We start from the raw sequence: 21,897 nt of genomic DNA, 5'->3' as shown, positions 1-21,897 counted from the left end.
TCAAGAGGGTTGAGAACTTTGCAAGTTTTATTTTCTTTAGAAGAAAAGCAGACGAACAGCGAGAGGTTAATCGGGATAAGGCAGCCAAACATCAGTGAGCTCCCACGAATAGTGCTCTTCCCCCTCCGCAGACGAAATGTTGCAAAGCCCTGACACACAACCCAACGTGCTGGCACGTCCTCACGTCTCCGATTGGGTGCTCGGTGGGCGGGGTCTTATGTCCGGCGAGGCGGTTCGCCGGCCGTGGCTGTCAATCGGGGTGACATCACAATGCCCGAGGGGTGCCAGGTTTGGTTGAGCGGTCGCGGCTGCTGGTTGTTCCGCTGACTCTCAGCTGCCGACTCTCCCTGCTGCTCCCAACGCAAGTGAGCGAGCGTTCGCCCAGAGGCAGAGCGGCCGCTGCGATGCGCTGGAAACTCCGCTCTCTTTTCCTGGCAGTAGCATGGCTCTTCGTGGCCGCCTTCCCAACGCGCAGCGCTGCTTGCCCGAGCCGGTGCCTTTGTTTCCGCACCACGGTGAGGTGCATGCATCTCATGCTGGAGCACATACCTGCTGTCTCCCCGCAAACGACTATCTTGTGAGTATATCATTAGACGCCCCGGACACGGGCTTTCAGGCTTAGCGCTGACCGACCTTGCTACCGTCGCTTTCAGAGGTCAGATGCAGCAGCAAACCCGAGCCACTCTGCTCGACTGATGCTTGCTGTTGAGTAGGTGTGCAACGCTGTGTATGTTTGTTCATTCAACACTGAATTTGGATTGAAAGCATTTCTCTAAAAGTGCAGACTCCTTTCTCCCTCTTGCATCTGTGGATTGGCATTCTGATTTTACAGAGATCGGTGCACACTGTAAATTGGGAGGTTTCTTTCACTCTAATCGCAGCCATGCACGTAACTGTCAGTGCTTAAAGCGTTTAACAGATTTTAGTTTGGGAGGAAGCTGATGAATACAGTCTGTTGCTGATAAATGGGACGTGCTAAAACCGAGCCAAAGGTATTGTTGAATGGAAAATATAGGCACAGCATATCTGGCCTTTAGGATGATTGGGAAGCTATTTGAGGTGTTATTCTTTAATGTGGAGCCACATTTTAAATCAAGGAGCAGAAAAGAAAAATGGGAAGAAAACTTGCAAGTGACAATTTAGATTTTGTTGCAAATACAAATTCTCATTAAGGGCCGCCTGCCAGAGGTCGCTTGAGTTAATCACTTCTCTCTATTCATTCTGATGCGACCCATTGACCAAGTGAACCCGCTTTCTGTTTTGGTTTAAAAAAAACTTTTGTGTCTGACCTGGAAGCTGTGGGTAACTGGATTGAGATCAGTCAAACATATAGGTGGCAGCTTTTCAACAAAGCTGAATAAACGGTTACTTGCAAGGTAAAAAAGTTATATTTAATAGCAAGTGCTTCCAAAGAGCAGCGGATTCTGTGTTTTTTCAATTGTCGCCGAGTTGTGGCTCACTTTTGGGAGTGGGGGAGAAATTGGAAGGCGTAATGGAAACGTTACTGGATCAGGAAGCATGTTTTTGTATCGAAAGGTTGCTGCACATTTCCAGAATGACTGGAGTTCATTCCCACTGTGGAATACAGATACTCAGATCGAATGTTTCAACGGGAGGGGGCAGGGACAACGCTGCTGTCTGCCCTACAGCTGAAACACAGGCTGCCTGTGAAGAAGATGCCTTGTTAAAGCTTTGAGTGCGGAACAAGCCATGCTTTAAATCTGATATCTCCAATTTTGTCTTTTTTTAGTGGACTGGGAGGGAAGTGTTTCCCCTCTGTTACTGCTCTTAACCCCTTGCCTTCTTAGGGACTCTAGAATCTGGTTCACTCAATATACATCGATTGGATTGATGCTGTCTTTCTGGCAAGGGCAAAAGGTTAATAATTTGCTTGTAACCGAGTCTGAGGTAATTTGTGAGTCATGTTTTGTTTTACTGTTAGAAGCAGGCTTTAAAATGAGAATTTTTAAAAAAGGCCAAAAACTATCTTTGTTGGGATTCAACAGGAGACAAATTGGACGTGCTCATATTTTGTTCATGTTTGGTGTCTTTCTTCAAATGAGTTGACCATATTCTTTATGCTGTTATTATAAGTGATTGGACATTGTTTTAGACTTTTTGAGTAGTCTAATGGCAGTGTCACTGGGCAAGTAATCCAGAATTCTAGGCTAATTTTCTGAGGACATGAATTTAATACCACTATACAGATGGTGACATTTGAATTAAATGAAAAAGTCTAGAATTTAGCCTAATAGTGATTATGGCCACTGTTTTAAAACCCATCTGGTACACTAATGGGAAAGTGATCTGCCATCCTTACCTAGTCTTGCCAACATGCGACTCCAGTCCCACAGTAATGTTGTTGAGTGCTCCTGGTGGTTAGGAATGGGCAATAAATATTGGCCTTATCAGTGATGCCAAGTGCAAATGGGAAAAAAAATCTTTTTTAAAATGCACTGATATCAAACACTGTAAAGACCAGCGTTATTTGTGTCTATTGAATTTAATTTCCTGAACATGAAGGATTTGCCTTTTTTGAACATTGAATCAGAATATAGTGAAGGTCTACTCATTGGGAAGCGAGCACACATTTCACTGCTTAACACCTTAAGCATATTTAATGTGTGATCAGATGAAAATTATGTGCAGGAAAGGCCAGCTGTCCATTGAGCTTTTTCCCACAGTCATGATGACAGGAGAATCATGACCAGACATTACATACCTCTACCAGTCATTGGAAAAGGTCAGTAATCGAATCCAGGCCCAAAGGTTGTAGGGGCAATTGTGCGTTGGAAAGCAAGATGTGGTGTATTTCTCTCATATCCCCAACCAGATGGCTGCATTGACTTTATGATCAATTGTTTTTTTTACTGGAAGTAACCTCAAACTTTCTTTTGAAGATTTTTAGAGATGCACTGTATTCCAAAGGTTTGACATTCTCTTTGAAAGGAAAAAAAATTATATAGTTAAACGTCCTCAGAGCTTGCCAACTTGGATAGAGCAGAGTGGAATGGGGAGAGGAGGCTAGGAATGGTTATGATATGAAGTGGTGGGGAGGGCGATAACTTATGGTGCAGCTGTAGAGGGATGCTTTCAAATGTCGAACAGAATATAGCAGCTAATCATTGAACTTTCTGGAAGGACATGAATACTGAGCAAATTCTGTTGTGGTGTAATTTTAATTACATCTATCATTGATTGGGATTTTTGCATTTTAGAACTAACACAATGAAAATGGTATTGTTTCATAGAACCTTTATTATATATGTACATAAAATATATAAGCACAATGTTTCTTTGCCCTAACATTGAGCTAGACTGGACTAAGTAATGCATCTTCTGGCTTGGCACGAATGGTGGAAGGATTTGGTATAAAGATGGTCATTGACACCTTTGTTTTCCACAGAAATAAAAGAAAGTACTGCAGATGCTTGAAACATGAAACAAAACAGAAATTGCTGGAGAAACTCAGCAGGTCCGGCAACATCTGTGGAGAGAAAGTCGAGTTAATATTTCGAGTTCAGTGACCCTTTTTCAAAATAGTTCTGAAGCAGGGTTGCTGGATTCAAAACATTGGCTCTGCTTTCCCTTCACAGCTGTTGCCAGACCCGGTGAGTTTCTGCAGCAATTTCTGTATTTGTTTTGTTTTGCACAGTGTACCTGGGTTTTGTCCATCTTCTTAGAAGTTTGGTACAGAGTTGGTTTCACACCGAAATAATTACATTTTCATTTTACGTTCCATGTTTTGCATTGGTCATGCAGAAAGGTGCTCTGAAAAGAGTGATGGGGATTTTTTTGCTGGGGCAATGTAAACTTATACTCTTGCAGTAAAGCTACATTAAGTTACCACTCCTTTTTGTTGTAAAGTATCCTTTGTTTGTGTGTGCAAGCACACATGTGAGTATGTGTGTTTTCTCTTTTTGGGCAATGCGTGATGGGAGTACTAATTTGATCCTTTGACATTGCTGCCACAAGTGTTTTTTCATAGATACATTCCTAAGTGTATTGGTGTGAAAACTGCTGTGGTAGAACCACACATTGAATATGTAAGAATTCTAATTTTACAAGGTTATAAAATGTGATGTGCTGTTGCATGTTTTTGATGTGGAGTAATTTGGAATGGTGCCAGCTGAGATTCAAACAACATTTACAGCCAAACAGGGGAAATAAAATCAGATATGTGCTGGAGCTGCTTTTATTGTTGGAGTACTGGAAGTACCATGATTCCTGTTTATTTTTTTTAGCAGGATGTTCTAAGCAAAAGTTAACTTAATTTGGAACGCAGGAATTCACATTCTTTTTGTCACACTGTAAATCAAGAATCTTTAGTATGATTACTGTTTTCATGCAGAATGTTCTGTTAATTTTCAGATCAAGATTGCTGAAGCATTGTTGACATTAGGAGAGTGAGTTGTATTTGTCTTCAATTTTGTATAAATATATGCTTCGAAACCAACGATTATACAGTGCAATTCATGTTCTTAAAATCTCCTTGTTTTTACTTTTTCTTTCATTCTGTCAAAGAGGATTTTACATGATGTCAGTTTGTCTAAGTGAGTCACAGACAGCACTAAAGCTTAAGTTCATTTGTAATGGCTCAGATCATGGTGGATAAATCATGGCATATTGACAACATATGCAGTTATTTTCGAGCATATTGGCCTGCATGTTTGGGAAAAGGGAAAAGAAAAGGAGTTTCAGTTGCGAATTTTTGAACTCACTTGTGATTCTCCTGTTTGTAAAGACAACACATTGCATTTGGTTTCACTGCTATTTTTGAGAACTTGTTGAAATTACAAATTAATTCTCCCTTAAAATCACTGCAGATAGTTTGACCACATTTGACAGCAAAACCCCATTTTCATCAATATGATTTGTCAGTGCAAGATCAGCCAGTATTCTCCTTCCCGAAACGGATCAGCTTAAACTTGTCTAATTCCTGCACGTAGCTGGAGCAAATTTGGCTTTTAAAACTCCTAATTTTAAAAGTGACAGATCAAGGATTGACGGCTTGCATGGTTACAACTAAGGGCATATATTGGCATCTTTCATCTGCTTTCTGTTTGGTGGACTCAGTTGCATGTGCTGTGTCCTAAAAGATCTTCGACCCCAGATTTTCTGAGGAAATGGCAACTACGCTCGAATTACCACCGCTCTCCTTTTTATTATGTTAAGAAGAGCACTTTATTTCTAACAGGAGGTTCTGATCAGGGCTGTTCCAGAGATGTGAAGCACCCTTTAAATCTGACAGCTCCCTTTGTATTGCAGGATAGATGCAGGAAGTCAAGCCAGGCTGGTCTTTCACAGTAATCAGCTGCTGTATTCTGTGATTTTACTGATCAACCACACAGAGAGCTGCTTTGACAACTTATGTGAAAAGGCAGGTATGAGGGTTAGGGTATCACTGAAGTAAGATGTCAGGTGGGTAGGATGCAAGGGGAGAAGCAGACAGCTAAATGATGGATGGCTTGGGGTGGTTGGAGATTATTGGGTCCAAGTGGTGAGTACATGTTGGGAAAGGCAGCAGAGGGGAGGGTGCTGGATCGTGGGGCAGAAAGGGTGGTGTCATGTCACGCAGAAAGATGGAGGGGAGGAGAGTCATGTCCTGAGAGGAGTGAGTCAGCACCAGGTTCATGGGAGGGGGGGGGGTGCCAAGACAAATTCTGTGGGTTGTAAGCTGCATTCCCTGTAATTTTTATTTTTGCTGCATGGAACTATGAAATCGGTGTGTGGTAATGGAATTCAGTGTGCAGCACACTATGTGTGGACTCTCAAAGTGGCTGTGCAGCAGTGCAGCCTAGAGGGAATGATAAGAAGAAGGGGGTCTGGAGTAGGTGTAGTCTGTGTGTGTGGTGATAATGGTGTATGCCATATTGGGGTCAGGTTACTAACTACCCAGATATTAGATGAAGTTTCTAAATTGTCTCACCGTTCCTGTGTAACTATTAACTGAAGTGTAACCCTGTGAATTCTCCAGTTTTTTAAAAATTGATATGTTTGGAAGGTTCCAGGTGTTGGGTAACCGACTACCAGAATCTTACACCCCGGGTAATTCTCAAAGCATACTACATCAGAGATTTCTCGGGTCTCAATATGCAACTTCCATCCATGTTACAGAAATGTTTATCTGGATATTGGAATATCTGGACCATGTTACTAATCTAAGTCAGGACATTTAAGCATGTACAGTATCAGAAATGTACTGCATTTTAAAGAAAAACAAAATTTGATGATTACCAAACAGAAATGTGAAGAAAACATTGACGTTTACTCTTGTAAGTTTGGAGTGTTAATGTGTTGCCTTGCATTTATTTGGCGAGTTTATCAACCTCAGGATATCCTACAGGACCTCAGTACTTTTAAAGTATCATTTCTGTTGGGAATTAGGAAATAGAGGTGCCCATTTGCATGTAGCAAGTTCTTGCAAACAGCAATGAGAAAAAAAAATAGTTTGTGATTTCAATTAAACCTGTTGGCCTATATTTTGGTCAAAGTGTGGCACTGGAAAAGCACAGCAGGCCAGGTAGCAAGAATGATGTTTCGACCATTAGTCCATCATCAGGAATGTTGTGGGGAGGGGGAAGGGGGCTGAGAGATAAATAGGGGGGTGGGGCTGGGGGGGCCAGATAGCTGGGAATGCAATAGGTAGATGCAGGTGGGATGTAATGGTGATAGGTCAGAGTGGAGGATATGAGGTAGAAATGGGTGCTGCGGGGTTCCGGGACTGTGTGGTTAGAGACTTTTGGATGGGAGATCCCCTGAGCTGATGAGGTTGTGGATGGTCTGGTAAGATGATGGTTTGGTGATGGAAGGTGAGGTCGTGGTTGACGGGGTGATAGGAAGAGGTGTCCATGAGTTGGCGCCAGGCTTCAGTGGTGTACAAATCGGTGTGCTAAACTACCACCGCTCCACCCTCCCCTCCAACCTATCAGCATGACCCCTCACCTACATCTACCTACTATCTTCCCAGGTACCCCCTCCACCCCTTTCTATTTATCTCTCAGCTCCCCAACCCCTGCACATTCTCGATGAAGGGCTTATGCTCAAAATCTCAACTCTCCTGCTCCTCGGATGCTCCCTGACCTGCTGTGCTTTTCTAGTGCCACACTTTTCGACTCTGACTCTCCAGCATCTGCAGTCCTCACTTTCCCCTCTTGTTTAATTTTGTGTGACTTCTGACTTAGTGAAAGCCTTATGAAAATTCAGGTAAGTAGCATCTTGTGCATTATCATTGTCTACCCTCTGTCACCTTTTCAAAAACTTCAGTAAAGTTGGTAAAGCTAAATATTCCTTTCTGAAATCCATGCTGACTATTTGTTATAATTTTTTTATTTCTTGACATTATTTTATTCTCTCCTTAGTAGGGAGTCCTGTTCTTTTTCCTACCACTGATGTTAATGTCTTTCATTGCTGTTTCACAAACAATGAACACATTCTACTAAAACAAATGTGCCTCTGAAAAGGTTATCAAGTGACACACTATGCAGTTCAAATTACTCATTAGCTTGGTGACTGAAAATGGCAACTAGACTACTTCTGGAATGAAAATCGTAGGAATGGTTTCTGAATTATTGATGAAGACTTTACTTCAATCCTGTCCATGAATTTGTAAATCAGAAATCTGATGGAAAGGTATGCATTTAATGTTAGTTATGGCATTTAGAGGGAAGGTAATGTTCATTTTACAGTGAAATACTTTTATTTCGTTTGATTTATTTTCTGAAGAGTGATTGGCTCTCATGGTTTAAATTTTCAGGCCATTTTTCCACCACCGATTTGAAAGAATTTCTGTTGCTGCAGTTGAACTACTGTGACTTGAAACCAGTTAACTTAAAACATTGAGAGGGTTTGGTTTGATTGAAACTGATGTGGTCAGGTGAACATGACTGCCTGAGGCAGGGTTAGATATGATAGATTAAGAAGCTGGGTACACAACATAAAGGAGAAAAGACCCAGCCTCAAACAGTAGGAAATAGCTCTTCTGTGGAATTTGCTACAGTTTGGTTTTCCATTCTTTGTGCTGTTGTTGGAATGCAAAGCCAGAAATCCCTAAAGCATTGTAAATTCCTGCAGATGTCTGTAGTGTTTTTCAGTGACATTGGATGCGATACTTTGTTTCCCGTGTGTTGTAAGATTTGGCGTTTTCTTCCCCTGCTTTTGAAATGTAACCTGTCTGCTTTTCGATAACTCACATTTTGAAATAAAAGTGATTTGAACTGCGACGTCCAGAGTTCTACTTTCTTAGCTCAGTGACTGATCGTTGCAAATCTTTTCACACATTATCAGTAACTGAGAAGCTGTCGAGGAAATGAAATAGACAATAGCATAATAGTCCCTTTCATAAAAGATGTTGCTATTGGAGGGTATCGTCCTGAGTCAGAAGACCTCTCCAGTTGCATGTGATGTTTTCAACCGTCCATGATTGCCACTATTTCTAGCAATCGTGAGTTGCCAGAGTCTTCTAAAGTGCTTTACTGATTAAAAATGAGTAAGTGATTGTACAGACCAATTGTTGCCAGCAATCCTTTGTTTATAGAATAATTCTTCCTTGTGATTGCTTGAGCTTGAGTAACACATCCGAGGGTTTACAAATGGCTTATGTGCTCCATCTTAGCCTTGCAGCCTCTCCCACAACAAAGGCACATGCTGTTGTACAGTAAAAGAGGTGGCAGTTGTCCTGTCTTTCCATATCTCGCACTGTTTTATCTCAGTTGCTTTTCTTATTGGTTTGAAGGTTTTGACTTTTTTTGATGCTTGTCATTATGATTGCATTTAGACATCTGCTTCTCAAGTGCAAATCTTAATAGAGTAAACCCTTTCTGGAGGCTTTAATATTGCTTTCAAAGTGTTTCCTTTGGTCCCTTTGTGAAGGAGCTTCCTGGTGTGGCTCTGAGTGGAGCACCTGCTTGGTTAGTCCCTTGAGTCAGGCATTCTGACAACATGCCGCGGATCAAGAAGGTGACTCACCACTAGCTCCTCAAGGGCAACTAAGGATAGGCAAGTAATGCTGCCTAGCCAGCAATGCCCACATTCGACAAAAGAATATGATAACAATGCCTTGCTCATTTCGGCTGAGAGATTATCACAGCCTCTGTACTTGGCATGTCTACATCCAGAAAGACACTCACGTTTGTTCTTTTGTTCACCTGTTTGATCTCCAAGTTCTCCTAAGATAGTATTGGTGATGTTCTAGGGACTAGATGCAGTGTGTTTAGTTAGCCAGCTTTCAAAGCTTGGGAAGAACCGCTGGCCAGTGGACTTTGACTTTAATGTTGGGTCTATCATAGGTTCTTAAACCAGAGTCCATGATGTATCTGCGGCTGAGCTCGTATGTCAGATTGAGTGGTGTACCTATTCGTCAACATCAACTTTCTGGAATGGATAGCTTCTAAGATATAGGTCATGAGGGTCATTTTTCAACACTTGGTTGGATCTCTCCGAAATATTTAAAAACTTGGCAGCTGGAATGGAATGTGGGAAAATGTGAAGTTTGGCAGGAAGAACAGAAGAGCTGAATATTATTTAAATGGAGAAAAGCTGGAGAAAGCTGCAGCACTGAATGGTTTGGGGGTTGGAGTACATGATAGACAAAAACCAACATCCAAGTTCACTGCGTAATAAGGAAGGCAAATGGAATGTTGGCCTTTATTTCAAAACCTTTGAAGAATAAAAAGTTTGGCTAAAACATACAAGGTACTAGTCAGACCAAGACTGTGATACTTCTGAATGGGTTTTGGTTCCGTTATCTAAGTTAGGCTGTCCAGTCAAGTTTCACTAGGTTCACGCTGAGCATGGAGCGACTTTCTCCTGAGGAGAGGAGTTTGGGCTTGTACTCATTGGAATTTAGAAGAATAAAAAGAAACCTTTTTGAAACATAAAATTCTTCAGGGACTTGACGAGGTAAATGTTAAGAGGTTGTTTTCCCCTTGTGAGAAAATCTAGGACCAGAAGGAGTATTCTCACGGTAAGGGCTTGTCCGTTTAAGACAGAGGGAAGAATTTTTTTTACTGCAGAAGGCCGCTGAGGCTGGGTGATTAAATATATTCAAGGTTGAGATAAACGGATTTTTAATCATTAAAAGAATTAAGGATTATGGGGATAAAGCAGGAAAGTGGAGTTGGGGGGTAATCTGATCAACCATGATCTAATTGAAAGATTTCAGGGTGTACTTGATGGATCGAAATATCCTACATCAACTCTTATGTCTTATTGTTTTATCTCACTGTTAATTTCAACTGAAGGTGTTGCATTTGGAATAGTTAATGGAGAGAGGATTTTAATATTCCTGGTTTACTTAGCAAGTCCCATGCCATCATGGGGTTTGGTGGATGTGTCAACAATGTTGTATTTCATTAGTGTAAACACTAACTTGGGCCTTATCAGCATATAATAGTTCAGTTAAAGAACTAGATGTCAAGTTGAGGAGCATGGTAAATTATTGTCACACATAAGGGAGGAACCTGTAAGTGTAATTGCTGCAAGAACGATAAAGAATAGTGTTAGTGCAATGATACACTCCTGTATGATGCCTGTTTTGAGAGGGAATATTGTTTGGTAGAGCCATGGCATAGGACTACTCTTTCATATTGTTCTATAAGAGACAGATGATATTAATGAACTCTGCTAGGCATCTATCTTGCTGTTGCACTTTGCAGAATGTAGTCTTATTCATCAAGCCAAAGCTTTTTGTAAAATGGAGCAAGGCTGTGTACGAAGGGCTGTTCTCAGTGCACTTTTCCGAGATAAGTTGTGCTGCATGGATTATACCAGTTGTTTCTCTGGAGCTTGGAAGCCATTGTGTTTCTCGAGAAGAATCTTGTCTGCTTTTGATGAGAGGAAGTTTTTTGGGAAACTGTGTTAAAATAATAATACTGTAATTGCCACATTTTCGGTTCTGTCTCTATTTTTGAGGATTGTTATTACAATAATTCTAAGACTGCTTTAAATTTCTATATTTTCCCTATGCAAGAACAGTATATCTTGACATTTAAGTGCATCCGCAGGGGCATGTTAGTGGTATTCCTGCTAATTTTTCCTTCCTTCTATGCGGTTCACTTGAGACGTGGTTATTTTTTAACACAAAAGTCATAGAGATGTACAGCATGTCCTTTGGTCTAACTTGTCCATGCCGACTAGATATCCCAACCTATTCTAGTCCCATTTGCCAGCACTTGACCCATATCCCTCTAAACCCTCCCTCTTCATATGCCCATCCAGATGCCTTTTAAATGTTGGAATTGTTTCCTGTGGTGTGAGCTCCCCCACCCAGGTTCCTCCGAGGTCAGCTGTGAATTTTACTGTTTGTTAATTTTTCCTGGATGCACTCTGATGTCCAGAGATACATGAACTTCAACAGCAAAGGCAGTAACTCTGTAGATTCACTGATGTGTCAGTTAACAGTGTAGGTTTCTTTCTCTCTCTCTCACTGACCATGTGGTAGCTGCCTTTTGCCTGTCTTCCTCCTTTTTTCCCTTTTCTGAATTCTTATTTTACACTGAAACCTGCAAACCTAGAAAATAAGAACAGAATAGGCTATTTGGCCCATCGAACCTGTGCCATTCATCAACATGATATGGCTGATCCTTTGTTTTGACATCATAGTTCCAATCTTGCCCCATATCCATTGACAAGTTTAGCATCCCGATACCTATTGCTATCTTAAATATATTCAGTGACTTGGTGTGCTCTACAGGGTCTCTATAGTAGTGTTTCTCCACTTTCTGACTGAAGAAATTTCTCCTATCTCAGTCTGAACTAACCTACTCCATAACCTTTCTTCTGGAGCCTCTTTGCCTAGGGAAGCATCATCTCTGCAACCAGTCTGCCCAGCCCCATCAGAACTTCCTACATTTCAAAGAGATCCCTTCTCATTCTTCTCAGCTCCAGGGAATGCAGACCCAGTCAATCCAATGTCTCCTTATACAAAAACAGTCTCACCCAGGAATCAGTATGTTGAATCTTCACTGCACTCTCTCACACCCGGCAAGTGTGCCATCTAAGGTAAAGAGAACAAAATTGGTCACACTTTATTTTTGCGTATGTATAGAAGATCTTACAGTCTGCTTTTAAGCCCTTTACAAGTTTACTCTCATACCCCAGTTTTCCCCCTAAAACAACCTCTTGGCTCTCCTTTGCTAAATTTTATACTGCACTCATCCTTAGCTTAACTACTTTTCTTAACTATGTCAGTCTTTGGACCTAATGCTATCCTTAATTTCTTCTGTTAACTGTAGTGAGACAAGGTATGTTCTTCCACATGAAAGGAATATTATCTACTAATCGATACAGTAATGTTGCAATACATGTATTTGTACCTTGAATATTAACCATTTCATTTCCACTGACATGTCATTTAATGAAGTTACCTAATGTATCACAGCTGACTCACCTCTCATATAGTTGCAGTTTCTTTTCTTTACATTTTGGTTCGGATCCTAGTTTTGGACTTGACTATTTCCTTTTCTTTTTTAATGAGGAATTCTACAATGTTGTGATCCTCAGCCTCGATCCTCAGTGAAATATAAGTATCCCGCCAGATTGCATTCAGACTGGTCTGTCAGCCAGGTAGGTGCAGTTTGCTGACGAGCAAATCATGAGCCTCAGTCTTGGCCCTAAGAGGTACAGTAAGTGTACCATTTGCTGCCAAAAAATACATTCCTTGTGGTTTTCACAGGTTCTACACATTTTACTGGCTTATGAAACTAAGGATCTCCTCCAACAGTATAACATTTCTGGGAAACCAGATGTTATCCTGATCTCTTTGATCCTCTGGATATGGTCAGATGGCATGGAGACTGTAGTGGATGCCAGTCTCACTCACTCAAGTACAAACATGTGGAAGTTACTCCCAAACCTGCCCCTGGAGCTACTTCACTTGTGCAGGGTCAGCCTTTCAATGCATCGGCAAGTGGCTTTTCCCTCTGCGTTGTTTCTCAATTATAAGGTTGCCTCAACAAAGGAAGCTCACATAGTTCAGAACGAACTCCTCCAAGAAAATAACATCATCTCCTCCTGTGTTCCCACTGTCTTCTCTCTGCACCAGGGCTGACATCAATGCGGGTCTTAGCTCCACGAAAACAGACCATCAGGAATCATGAATTTATCCTGATAGCTTGAGAAACCTGAGACCTAACTGATGTCACTGGTTGGTGTCTTTCTGTATGGACTATACAATGGCAGCACGATATGTTATCTGCAATATACAGTGCAGCAAATCAATGAGGTTCTTCCCACAGCACTTCCAAAGCCTGCAACTTTAACACCTCGAAAGACGAGGCCAGCAGGTGCATGGTAAAACCACCATCTGCAACCCCCCCCCACTTCAAACCACGGGTGATGCTTAAAAATGTTGCTGTTTGGATAATTTGGAACTGCCTTCGAAGCAGCAGTGTGGATGTTGCTTCACTGAATGACTGCAGCGGTTGAACAAGTAGACCACTGCCCCTTCTTAAGGATAATTAAGACTGGACAATATGTTCTGACCAAACCAGCGGGTGTCTATAATTCCATTACAATTTTTTTTCTTTTTGAAAGAAAAATCATCGTCTGTGATGTGAAAGAGAATGTCCCGAGGATCCAAATGTCAAAACAATTTTGCTTGTAATCCTTGGGCAATATCCATTCTCTTTTATGTTACCTCCTTGCCATTGCACTCTGCCACAACCCAACTTTCATTGAGCTTACATTGCTAGCACTCTTGTTTTCTCATTCTCTCTCTCCTGCACATTTCTCTTTCACTGTGTCGCCACTCACTTTCTGTTCCCATTCTCTTACTTTTATTTCTGCTTTTTTTTTCTATTCCCTTTATTTCTATTCATTTTTTCTCCTTAGTTTTGTTTTTGTCTTTTGGATTATTTCTGTAACTGTGGAGCCAGTGATCCAGATTCTCAAAACACTTTTAAGATGAGGGGTGAGTTAGCAGTGGGAGCATTAATCTGTTAAGTTGTTGGCAGCATCATTGGTGAGAGTTAATTTTAGAGATGATTATGGCTGGGAGGAGCACAATTGGCTTTCTGTCATCCAGAGATTAGATTAGATTACTTACAGTGTGGAAACAGGCCCTTCGGCTCAACAAGTCCACACCGACCCTCCGAAGAGCAATCCAACCAGACCCATTCCCCATCATTTACCCCTTCACCTAACACTACTGGCAATTTAGAATGGCCAATTCATCTAACCTGTAAGTAAAAAATGAGGTCTGCAGATGCTGGAGATCACAGCTGCAAATGTGTTGCTGGTCAAAGCACAGCAGGTTAGGCAGCATCTCAGGAATAGAGAATTCGACGTTTCGAGCATAAGCCCTTCATCAGGAATAAGAGAGAGAGCCAAGCAGGCTGAGATAAAAGGTAGGGAGGAGGGACTAGGGGGAGGGGCGATGGAGGTGGGATAGGTGGAAGGAGGTCAAGGTGAGGGTGATAGGCCGGAGTGGGGTGGGGGCGGAGAGGTCAGGAAGAGGATTGCAGGTTAGGAGGGCAGTGCTGAGTTGAGGGAACCGACTGAGACAAGGTGGGGGGAGGGGAAATGAGGAAGCTGGAGAAATCTGAATTCATACCTTGTGGTTGGAGGGTTCCCAGGCGGAAGATGAGGCGCTCCTCCTCCAGCCGTCGTGTAGTTGTGTTCTGCCGGTGGAGGAGTCCAAGGACCTGCATGTCCTCGGTGGAGTGGGAGGGGGAGTTAAAGTGTTGAGCCACGGGGTGATTGGGTTGGTTGGTTCGGGCGGCCCAGAGGTGTTCTCTGAAGCGTTCCGCAAGTAAGCCCAGAGGTGTTCTCTGAAGCGTTCCGCAAGCGTCCCTCAACTCAGCACCGCCCTCCTAACCTGCAATCCTCTTCCTGACCTCTCCGCCCCCACCCCACTCCGGCCTATCACCCTCACCTTGACCTCCTTCCACCTATCCCACCTCCATCGCCCCTCCCCCTAGTCCCTCCTCCCTACCTTTTATCTCAGCCTGCTTGGCTCTCTCTCTTATTCCTGATGAAGGGCTTATGCTCGAAACGTCGAATTCTCTATTCCTGAGATGCTGCCTAACCTGCTGTGCTTTGACCAGCAACACATTTGCAGCAATTCATCTAACCTGCACATTTTTGGACTGTGGGAGGAAACCGGAGCACCCGGAGGAAACTCACGCAGAGATGGGGCGAATGTGCAAACTCCACACAGACAGTTGCCTGAGGTGGGAATTGAACCCGGGTCTCTGGCGCTGTGAGGCAACAGTGCTAACCACTGTGCCACCATGCCACCCACAAGGTTTTGGAGCAGCCCAAAAATGTCCCATGTGAGCTTTCTTAAGGACATTTTCTTTTCTTGTACAAGACTGGAAACTTTCTCCATGACCAGGTTAAGCAGAAGCACACTATGTGAGTCAAGTGTTGTGAGAAATGTCTGAGTCTTAGATTATTTACAGCATAGAAAGCAACCATTTGGTCCATTGTGCCTGTGCTGGAGCAATTCATCTAGTGCCACTCCCAATTCATCCCTATACTTTACAAATGTTTCCTTTGCAGATAGAAACTGGAAAGCATATTGGCTTAAAAACAAATAAAAGTGCTGGGGGAGTGACCGAATGGATTCATTTCCGTCGTAAAATTGCCAGGTCTCTTTGCAGAATTACAGAAGTTTTCCATTCATTCCTTTCCAAAAGTACATCTTGTCCCATGTCATGACAACAGTGATTTCTGCTCAAGGTTGGCGCTAGTCATACCTGGAGTGGAAGTTTGAAGACTGGCCTTGCCTCGTTGATGACAGATTCCACCCAATCTGTTGTTTGAGTTCCCTGCTGATGGATCAGTTGGTTTTACTGCTGAGATCTCTGTTGCAGTTATTTTCAGTTAAATTGCAAAGTGGTCTTTCAGGCAATTTTGGATGTAGAAAACTGGCTGGATTTGACCAATGAATGGAAGGTAGTTTAGTAGTGTGTATTAATGAAGAATTTGAAGGTTTTGCACTCCAAGTGTCATTGATTGGTTACCTGACAGATTATAGATTACCTACAGTGTGGACACAGGCCCTTCAGCCCAACAAGTTCACACTGATCCTCTGAAGAGTAACCCACCCAGACCCATTGCCCTCTGACTTATGCACCTAACCCTATGGGCAATTTAGCATGGCCAATTCACCTGATCTGCACATCTTTGGACTGTGGGAGGAAATTAGAGCACCTGGAGGAAACACACACAGGCAGGGGCAGAATATACAAACTCCACACAGTTGCCTCAGGCTGGAATTGAACCTGGGTCCTTGGTGCTGTGAGGCAGCAGTGCTAACCACTGAGCCACTGTGCCGCCCCCAGCACGTTACAAAGGAAAGCTGCTCCAGGACAAAGTGAGCAAGAGCAGAGGATGACAGTTTGACAGTTGAACCCACAAAAGACTTTACAACCATTTGGAATAGTTGGCAGCAAAATCCATTGAGGTATTTGCTTTAGGATGCTAAATCTGATTTTAAAAAATCAAAGTTATTTTAGTTTGATTCCTTCCCAGAAACATCACCTCTGACTACATGTAATTTGTACGGGACACATTCCCTGAGAGGAAAAGGGAAATATTTAACTTTTTGCATCAACTCAAATAAAAATAAAATATGTGGAAGGTTTCATGAGGACAAAAAAGTATGTGGTCTAGAAATACTCTGTATTTTACTTGTGTGTAAGGAGAATTGTTCCCTTTTCACTGTTCCTTTAGTTTAAACAAAATGTTAATCCTTAACTTGCCTTCTCTGCCCAAGTGATCATTTTGGAGAATTTCAAATCCAAGTAATTTTGTTTCCTGCAACTTGATTTGACTTAACATCATGTTTAGATTATGTGATTTTAAGAATGGGCAAAACTGAATTGAAGTCAGAGCTAGATTAGTCTCTCACACTTGGCCTTGATCTCGGAGCTGACTGAAATCAATGCCTCCTTAGTCTGGCTGTAACAATTTCTGGGAAGTTAAATTTGGCATGGCTACCAATGCTGCAATGATTGTCATTGGGGGTGCGAGAGAGGCCAGGGTTATAGGAGAGCAAATATCTGAGAGAGATTTTGAGGGCTAGAAGAGATTTAAAAGCTTGGAGGATGCAGACCACGGAGGGATTTGAAAACTAAAGTTGAGGGTTTTAAAATTGGTTCCATGTTAAACCACTGTCAATGTAACATGCAAACCTGGGGAATGGATGATATCATTTGGTGTGAATTGGGATATGGGGGCAGGATTTTGAATGGCTTCATGATTACAGAGATTAAAATGTGAGAGAGCAGTTTGAATAGTCTACTAGATGTAGATAAGGATTTTAGCAGTAGACAAGCTGAGGTAGAGTTGGTGCTCCAGTGGAGGGTGTAGTCAGATACGGTGGTGGGATGGATATTTGGTTGAAAACTCATGTTGGGATCGCATATGACACTGTGGTTGTAAATGATTTGATTCAATCTTGGACAATTGAATGAGAGAAGGATTGGAATCATTGGTAAGGGAGTTTGTGATGAAAGACACTCTTTGCAGTACTGAGTTGAGGAAATTCCTGTTCATCTCATTCTGGGTGTTGGTCAACCAATCTGATAATGTAGAGACAAGAGTTGGGGTTGAGGGGAGCTTGGCAGTTATAAGTGGCTTTTCTCACTGTGTACAGTATGTGGTTGCTGACATGGTTTTGGAAGATGTCACCAGTGTGCAGATGAGAAATAGGAGTGCTACAAGGATATAATTATGGAGGACACCAGATGTAATCGTAGATAATGCAAAGTGCAGATACAATTGGACGTGGTAAAACTAATGTAACATTAGCAGTTTAAGTTAAAAATCACACAACACCAGGTTATATTCCAACAGGTTCATTTGGAAGCACCAGTTTTTGAAACGCTGTTTCTTCACCAGGTGGTTGTGGAGCAGAATCATACAACACAGAATTTATAGCAACAGAATTGCAGTGTCAGGGAATGTAATATGAACAAATTTAGCTCGAGTCTTTCATCTTTTCAAATGATCATGTTGGTTTTGGTTCCTTCGTATGTAATCCAAAGATGTGCAGGTTAGGTGAATTGGCCATGCCGAATTGTCCACAGTGTTCAGGAACGTACAGGTTAAGCGCATTCATCAGGGTATAAATATAGAGTAATCGGGAATGGGTTTGGGTGGGTTATTCTTCAGAGGGTCAGTGTTGACTTGTTGGGCCGAAGGGCCTGTTTCCACACTGTAGGGATTCTAAGAACTAGCATAAATCCCAGAACTTTTTTAAAGTAACGTTCTCAAGATAGCTTTAACAATAGATGTCATGACAGTTCAGATAATGCATTGAAAGTGTGAGGTTAAAGTCTGACTGTGTCCCAATGTTAGGTCAGACTGATTCTATTTCTAAAGTGGGATTTGCAGAATCTTACATGGGTTTATGCAGTTTTTGAGCAAAATAAAATATAATTCCACAAGTACAAATTCTGTGTGTGTTTGTGTGTGTATACACGGTGCAGTAGGATCACCCAACTTACATAGCAGTCAATGTAACTATACGTAGAAAATGAATATCCTATTCCTGACCAAGACATAGGAAGGAGAGAATGCAGCTAGACCAGAGAGTTAATCATAAGCCCCTGCTATGCGTTAGTTAGGCAACTTCAGCCTAAAGCTGAATGAACCTTTCTGCATGTTTGGAAATGCTGTGGGTGGTGAGCAAACTCGGCTGCAGTTTGAAGCCTGGAGGAATCCCCTTTTGGAATGAAGATCCAGGAGGTGTGCAGAATCGGTTGCAGGGCAGAAGACAACAATTGAGTTGGAGGTCACATTTAGATCCAGAAGTGAGGTATGAATGAGTAGCCCTAGCCAGGGAGCAGACTGCAGCTGAAGCAGACAAACCAGAACAAGAGATCCAGTCACAGACTTGGTAGGCTCCAAGATGGTCAGATGTTTCATTACTGCAGCAGTGTGGGAAGAGGGATGAGGCTGATCAAACTGATTTTAAAGAACGGTACGGCTGCAAATCCTCTGCCCAATAGCTAGTTCTTTCCATGTAATTCTATGTAGTCCAGTGATGACCTTTAGTCATTAGATAATGATTTCAGGAATTTGATGCCAAGTTTCAGGAGCTGACTATGGAAGGCAGTGCAGTGAATTGGCAGAGGCCACACCCAGGTAGGTACATATATTCTCAATCTTGTTCAAGAGGTACTGATTGGGTAAGTTTACTTAGATTCCAATTGCTTTGATAAATTGAGCTATTTGCACTCAGACTGCAACACATTTCAGTGCTTTATGCATGACAAACCTTTTATTTTAAAAAAAGTGTGCTTTGCAGCATCATGTCAGTTGGTTCAATGATACAGATCTTGTTCTTCAGGAAATGTTTTTGTTGGCACCCCTGATGGTTCATTTGGTAAGTTCACTTGCATGGTGTGTAAATGAGCTCTAAAGGTCAGGAAAGTCTTGCTTTGATTCTTGTTCTATAATGAGCTGGAATGATCTCTGCCAAAGTGGTAATCGTATAGCTATAATTAAACTGTGGGGTGGGGAGGTCGGGATTCCCTTTCCTGATCGCTTGGCTGCTGATGGAAAATATATGCCCCTCCTGAGAAAACAGTTGACATTTGTGGGAACAATAGCTCGTTACTTCTGGTAATGGTATTTTGTGTAATTGAATGAAAAGTAGAAAGTTTGATCGTTCCAAACCAACCTTTCATTCTTTTATATAAGTTTTAGTGGAACAAAATGGGGAATGCAAAATGTGAAAACTTGTCTGTGTTTGTTAATGTAAGTTCTAAGCTTTGAGTTATTGTACACTGCAACTGCTGGAAAGAAAGCCAGACATCACTTTATTTGTCCACAAGCAGCACTTGGATATAACTCAGCCTGTAGCTTCTAATACTGCATACACACAGACTACACAGGGGAAAAAAAGGATTGAAAAACTATTTGCATGTTAATAAGCTTTCTTGTTTTATAGCTTTCAACAAATGCATTCAGAAAATACATTGTAATGCATAAAAAGACAAGAATTTGAGAGCAATGGTATAGTGTTTACATTCCTCTTAATTTGCAGTAGTTGATATAGTCTAACATTTAATAGCTTTGAGTGAGTGATTTTCACTGCACTATACACAAAGCCTCTTTGGATATTCCATATGTACACCAAAAATTTTAAAAAACAGAATTTTCACTTTTGTTTGGGTGGAGTGGTATTAAATCTGGGCAAGGTTTACATCCGTTAGGTCACCCGTTGTGAAATGAAGGGGAAAAATAACTCCCAGTAAGTGCCAGTTTTTATTTCCCCTAAAGTGTGGAAAAAGGCTTGTTATCAAACATTTTCAGCATTTGTTAATAAAGTTGATCAAGTTTGAAGATGTTCAGCGCATAAATAGTTCATAAGTTTGCATAAATTTCATGCAGGAAATAACAGATTGAGTTTATTGCATAGCTTATTAATAAAACATAATGCAGAAGTGAAGAAAGTATATCTATTAATTCTCTTCAATGCAGCAGAACAGCTTTTTAAAAAAAGAGTCTCATTAATGCTGTTTTTACGATGATTTGTCGAACCAATAGTGATTCCTCAACTGCCACCTCTTGTGCTGCAGTTGATTAAGTATCTGAAGATTTTAAGTAAAAACCCAGCAACAGCTGCTGTGAATTTCCTTGCTGGTTCATTTGGTTTGGAATTTAGCCAGGACATTCATCCAGAATCAGATTATGGACTCTCTTGTACTGGTTTTGTCATTTTAAAATTATTTTTGTAACCCCTTTGTTGATCACTTGGATCCTGCATTGTTTCTGTGGTCCTTTTATTCCAAGATTTTTGGAAGGTTTTTGAGCAATAGGTGTTGTTAATGAACTTGTTAAAATTATACATATTTGTAATAAACTGTTGTGAAGGTGAAAAAGTATTGCTATCCATTGTCTTCCTACATTCCCTAAGTTCAAAAGTCACACAACACAATTGTAAGACACAGAATTTATAGCAGAGTTTTGCCATAAATTCTGTGTCTTAGAATTATGTAGTCCACAACCACCTGATGAAGGAGCAGCGCTCTGAAAGCTAGTGCATCCAATTAAACCTGTTGGACTATAATCTGGTGTTGTGTGATTTTTAACTTTGTACGGCCAGTCCAACGCTGGCATCTCCAAATCATGACTACATTCAGTAAGGCTTTGTCACCTGTCAAGTAAGTGTTCTTACAGCTGACGTGTTTTATTGCTATTAATCTAAAACATTTAAGGCTATGATTCAGACTGTAAAGTAATAAATAAGAGATATGTTACACAATCTTACATTAGTTTTGAGGCCAAAGTTTTATAACTGTAATTTTAGCTCCATAATCTAGACTAATTCAGCAAATAATAGGTGTGAACTAGTTGACTCTGAATTTCTGTTGACCTTCATTGTTGTGATTGAACTGGTGTGAATGTGTGATTCACTTTGTAGTTTTCATGCTTGTCGCTTTTTGTTGAAAGTCTTTTGTCTGTTTTCTGCCTCTTGCTGTGTTACTTGTCTCTTGGTTTTGTATGGAAACAAAGTGGATACAAGTTGAACAAGTTCCCTGATTTTTGATGTATTAAACCCCTTGGCAGGAGACCAAAGACAATGGTGTGGATTTTCCAATGGCCACAGAGCCATTGTTCCAGTGTAGATGGGATTTGCACAGGGGGCTCTTCAAAAGGATTGTGTGGGGATTTGAATTATCTGCTGAGCAATTCCTCTACACATAAAACCCTTTGCGAGTCACCATTTGAATGGGAAACTTGAGAATTAAGTAGTTTCTTCAGTAAAGTTGGTCTATTAAATATTCTAACTCATGAGTAACTGCCAAACTGATCCTATGTGTAATTCACACAAGCCAAGCTACACTTCTCAAGGGTACACCCCGACCCTGAACTGACCAGGTTTCTGTCCTAACCCCACAACATTTGGGGTCGAAGTAACCTGTACAAGAAGGATGGATT

The 21,897-nt window shown here is 41.4% G+C and overlaps 1 protein-coding gene across 1 annotated transcript in view; it reads left to right on the top strand.

Annotated features, from left to right (window-relative positions):
• The first annotated feature begins 274 nt into the window (after nucleotides 1–274).
• Nucleotides 275–21,897, top strand: part of LOC132834345 (peroxidasin homolog) — a 281,522-nt gene continuing 259,899 nt past the window's right edge. The window contains exon 1 of the mRNA XM_060853129.1: nucleotides 275–577. Within this exon, the coding sequence (XP_060709112.1) occupies nucleotides 405–577 (173 nt within the window). The 5' untranslated portion in view covers nucleotides 275–404. The remainder of the gene's footprint in view (nucleotides 578–21,897) is intronic.

The sequence above is a fragment of the Hemiscyllium ocellatum genome, chromosome 3 (genome assembly GCF_020745735.1).
Source record: "Hemiscyllium ocellatum isolate sHemOce1 chromosome 3, sHemOce1.pat.X.cur, whole genome shotgun sequence".
In the NCBI taxonomy this organism is placed as follows: Eukaryota; Metazoa; Chordata; class Chondrichthyes; order Orectolobiformes; family Hemiscylliidae; genus Hemiscyllium; species Hemiscyllium ocellatum.
This window is presented reverse-complemented; position numbering and strand designations above follow the sequence as displayed.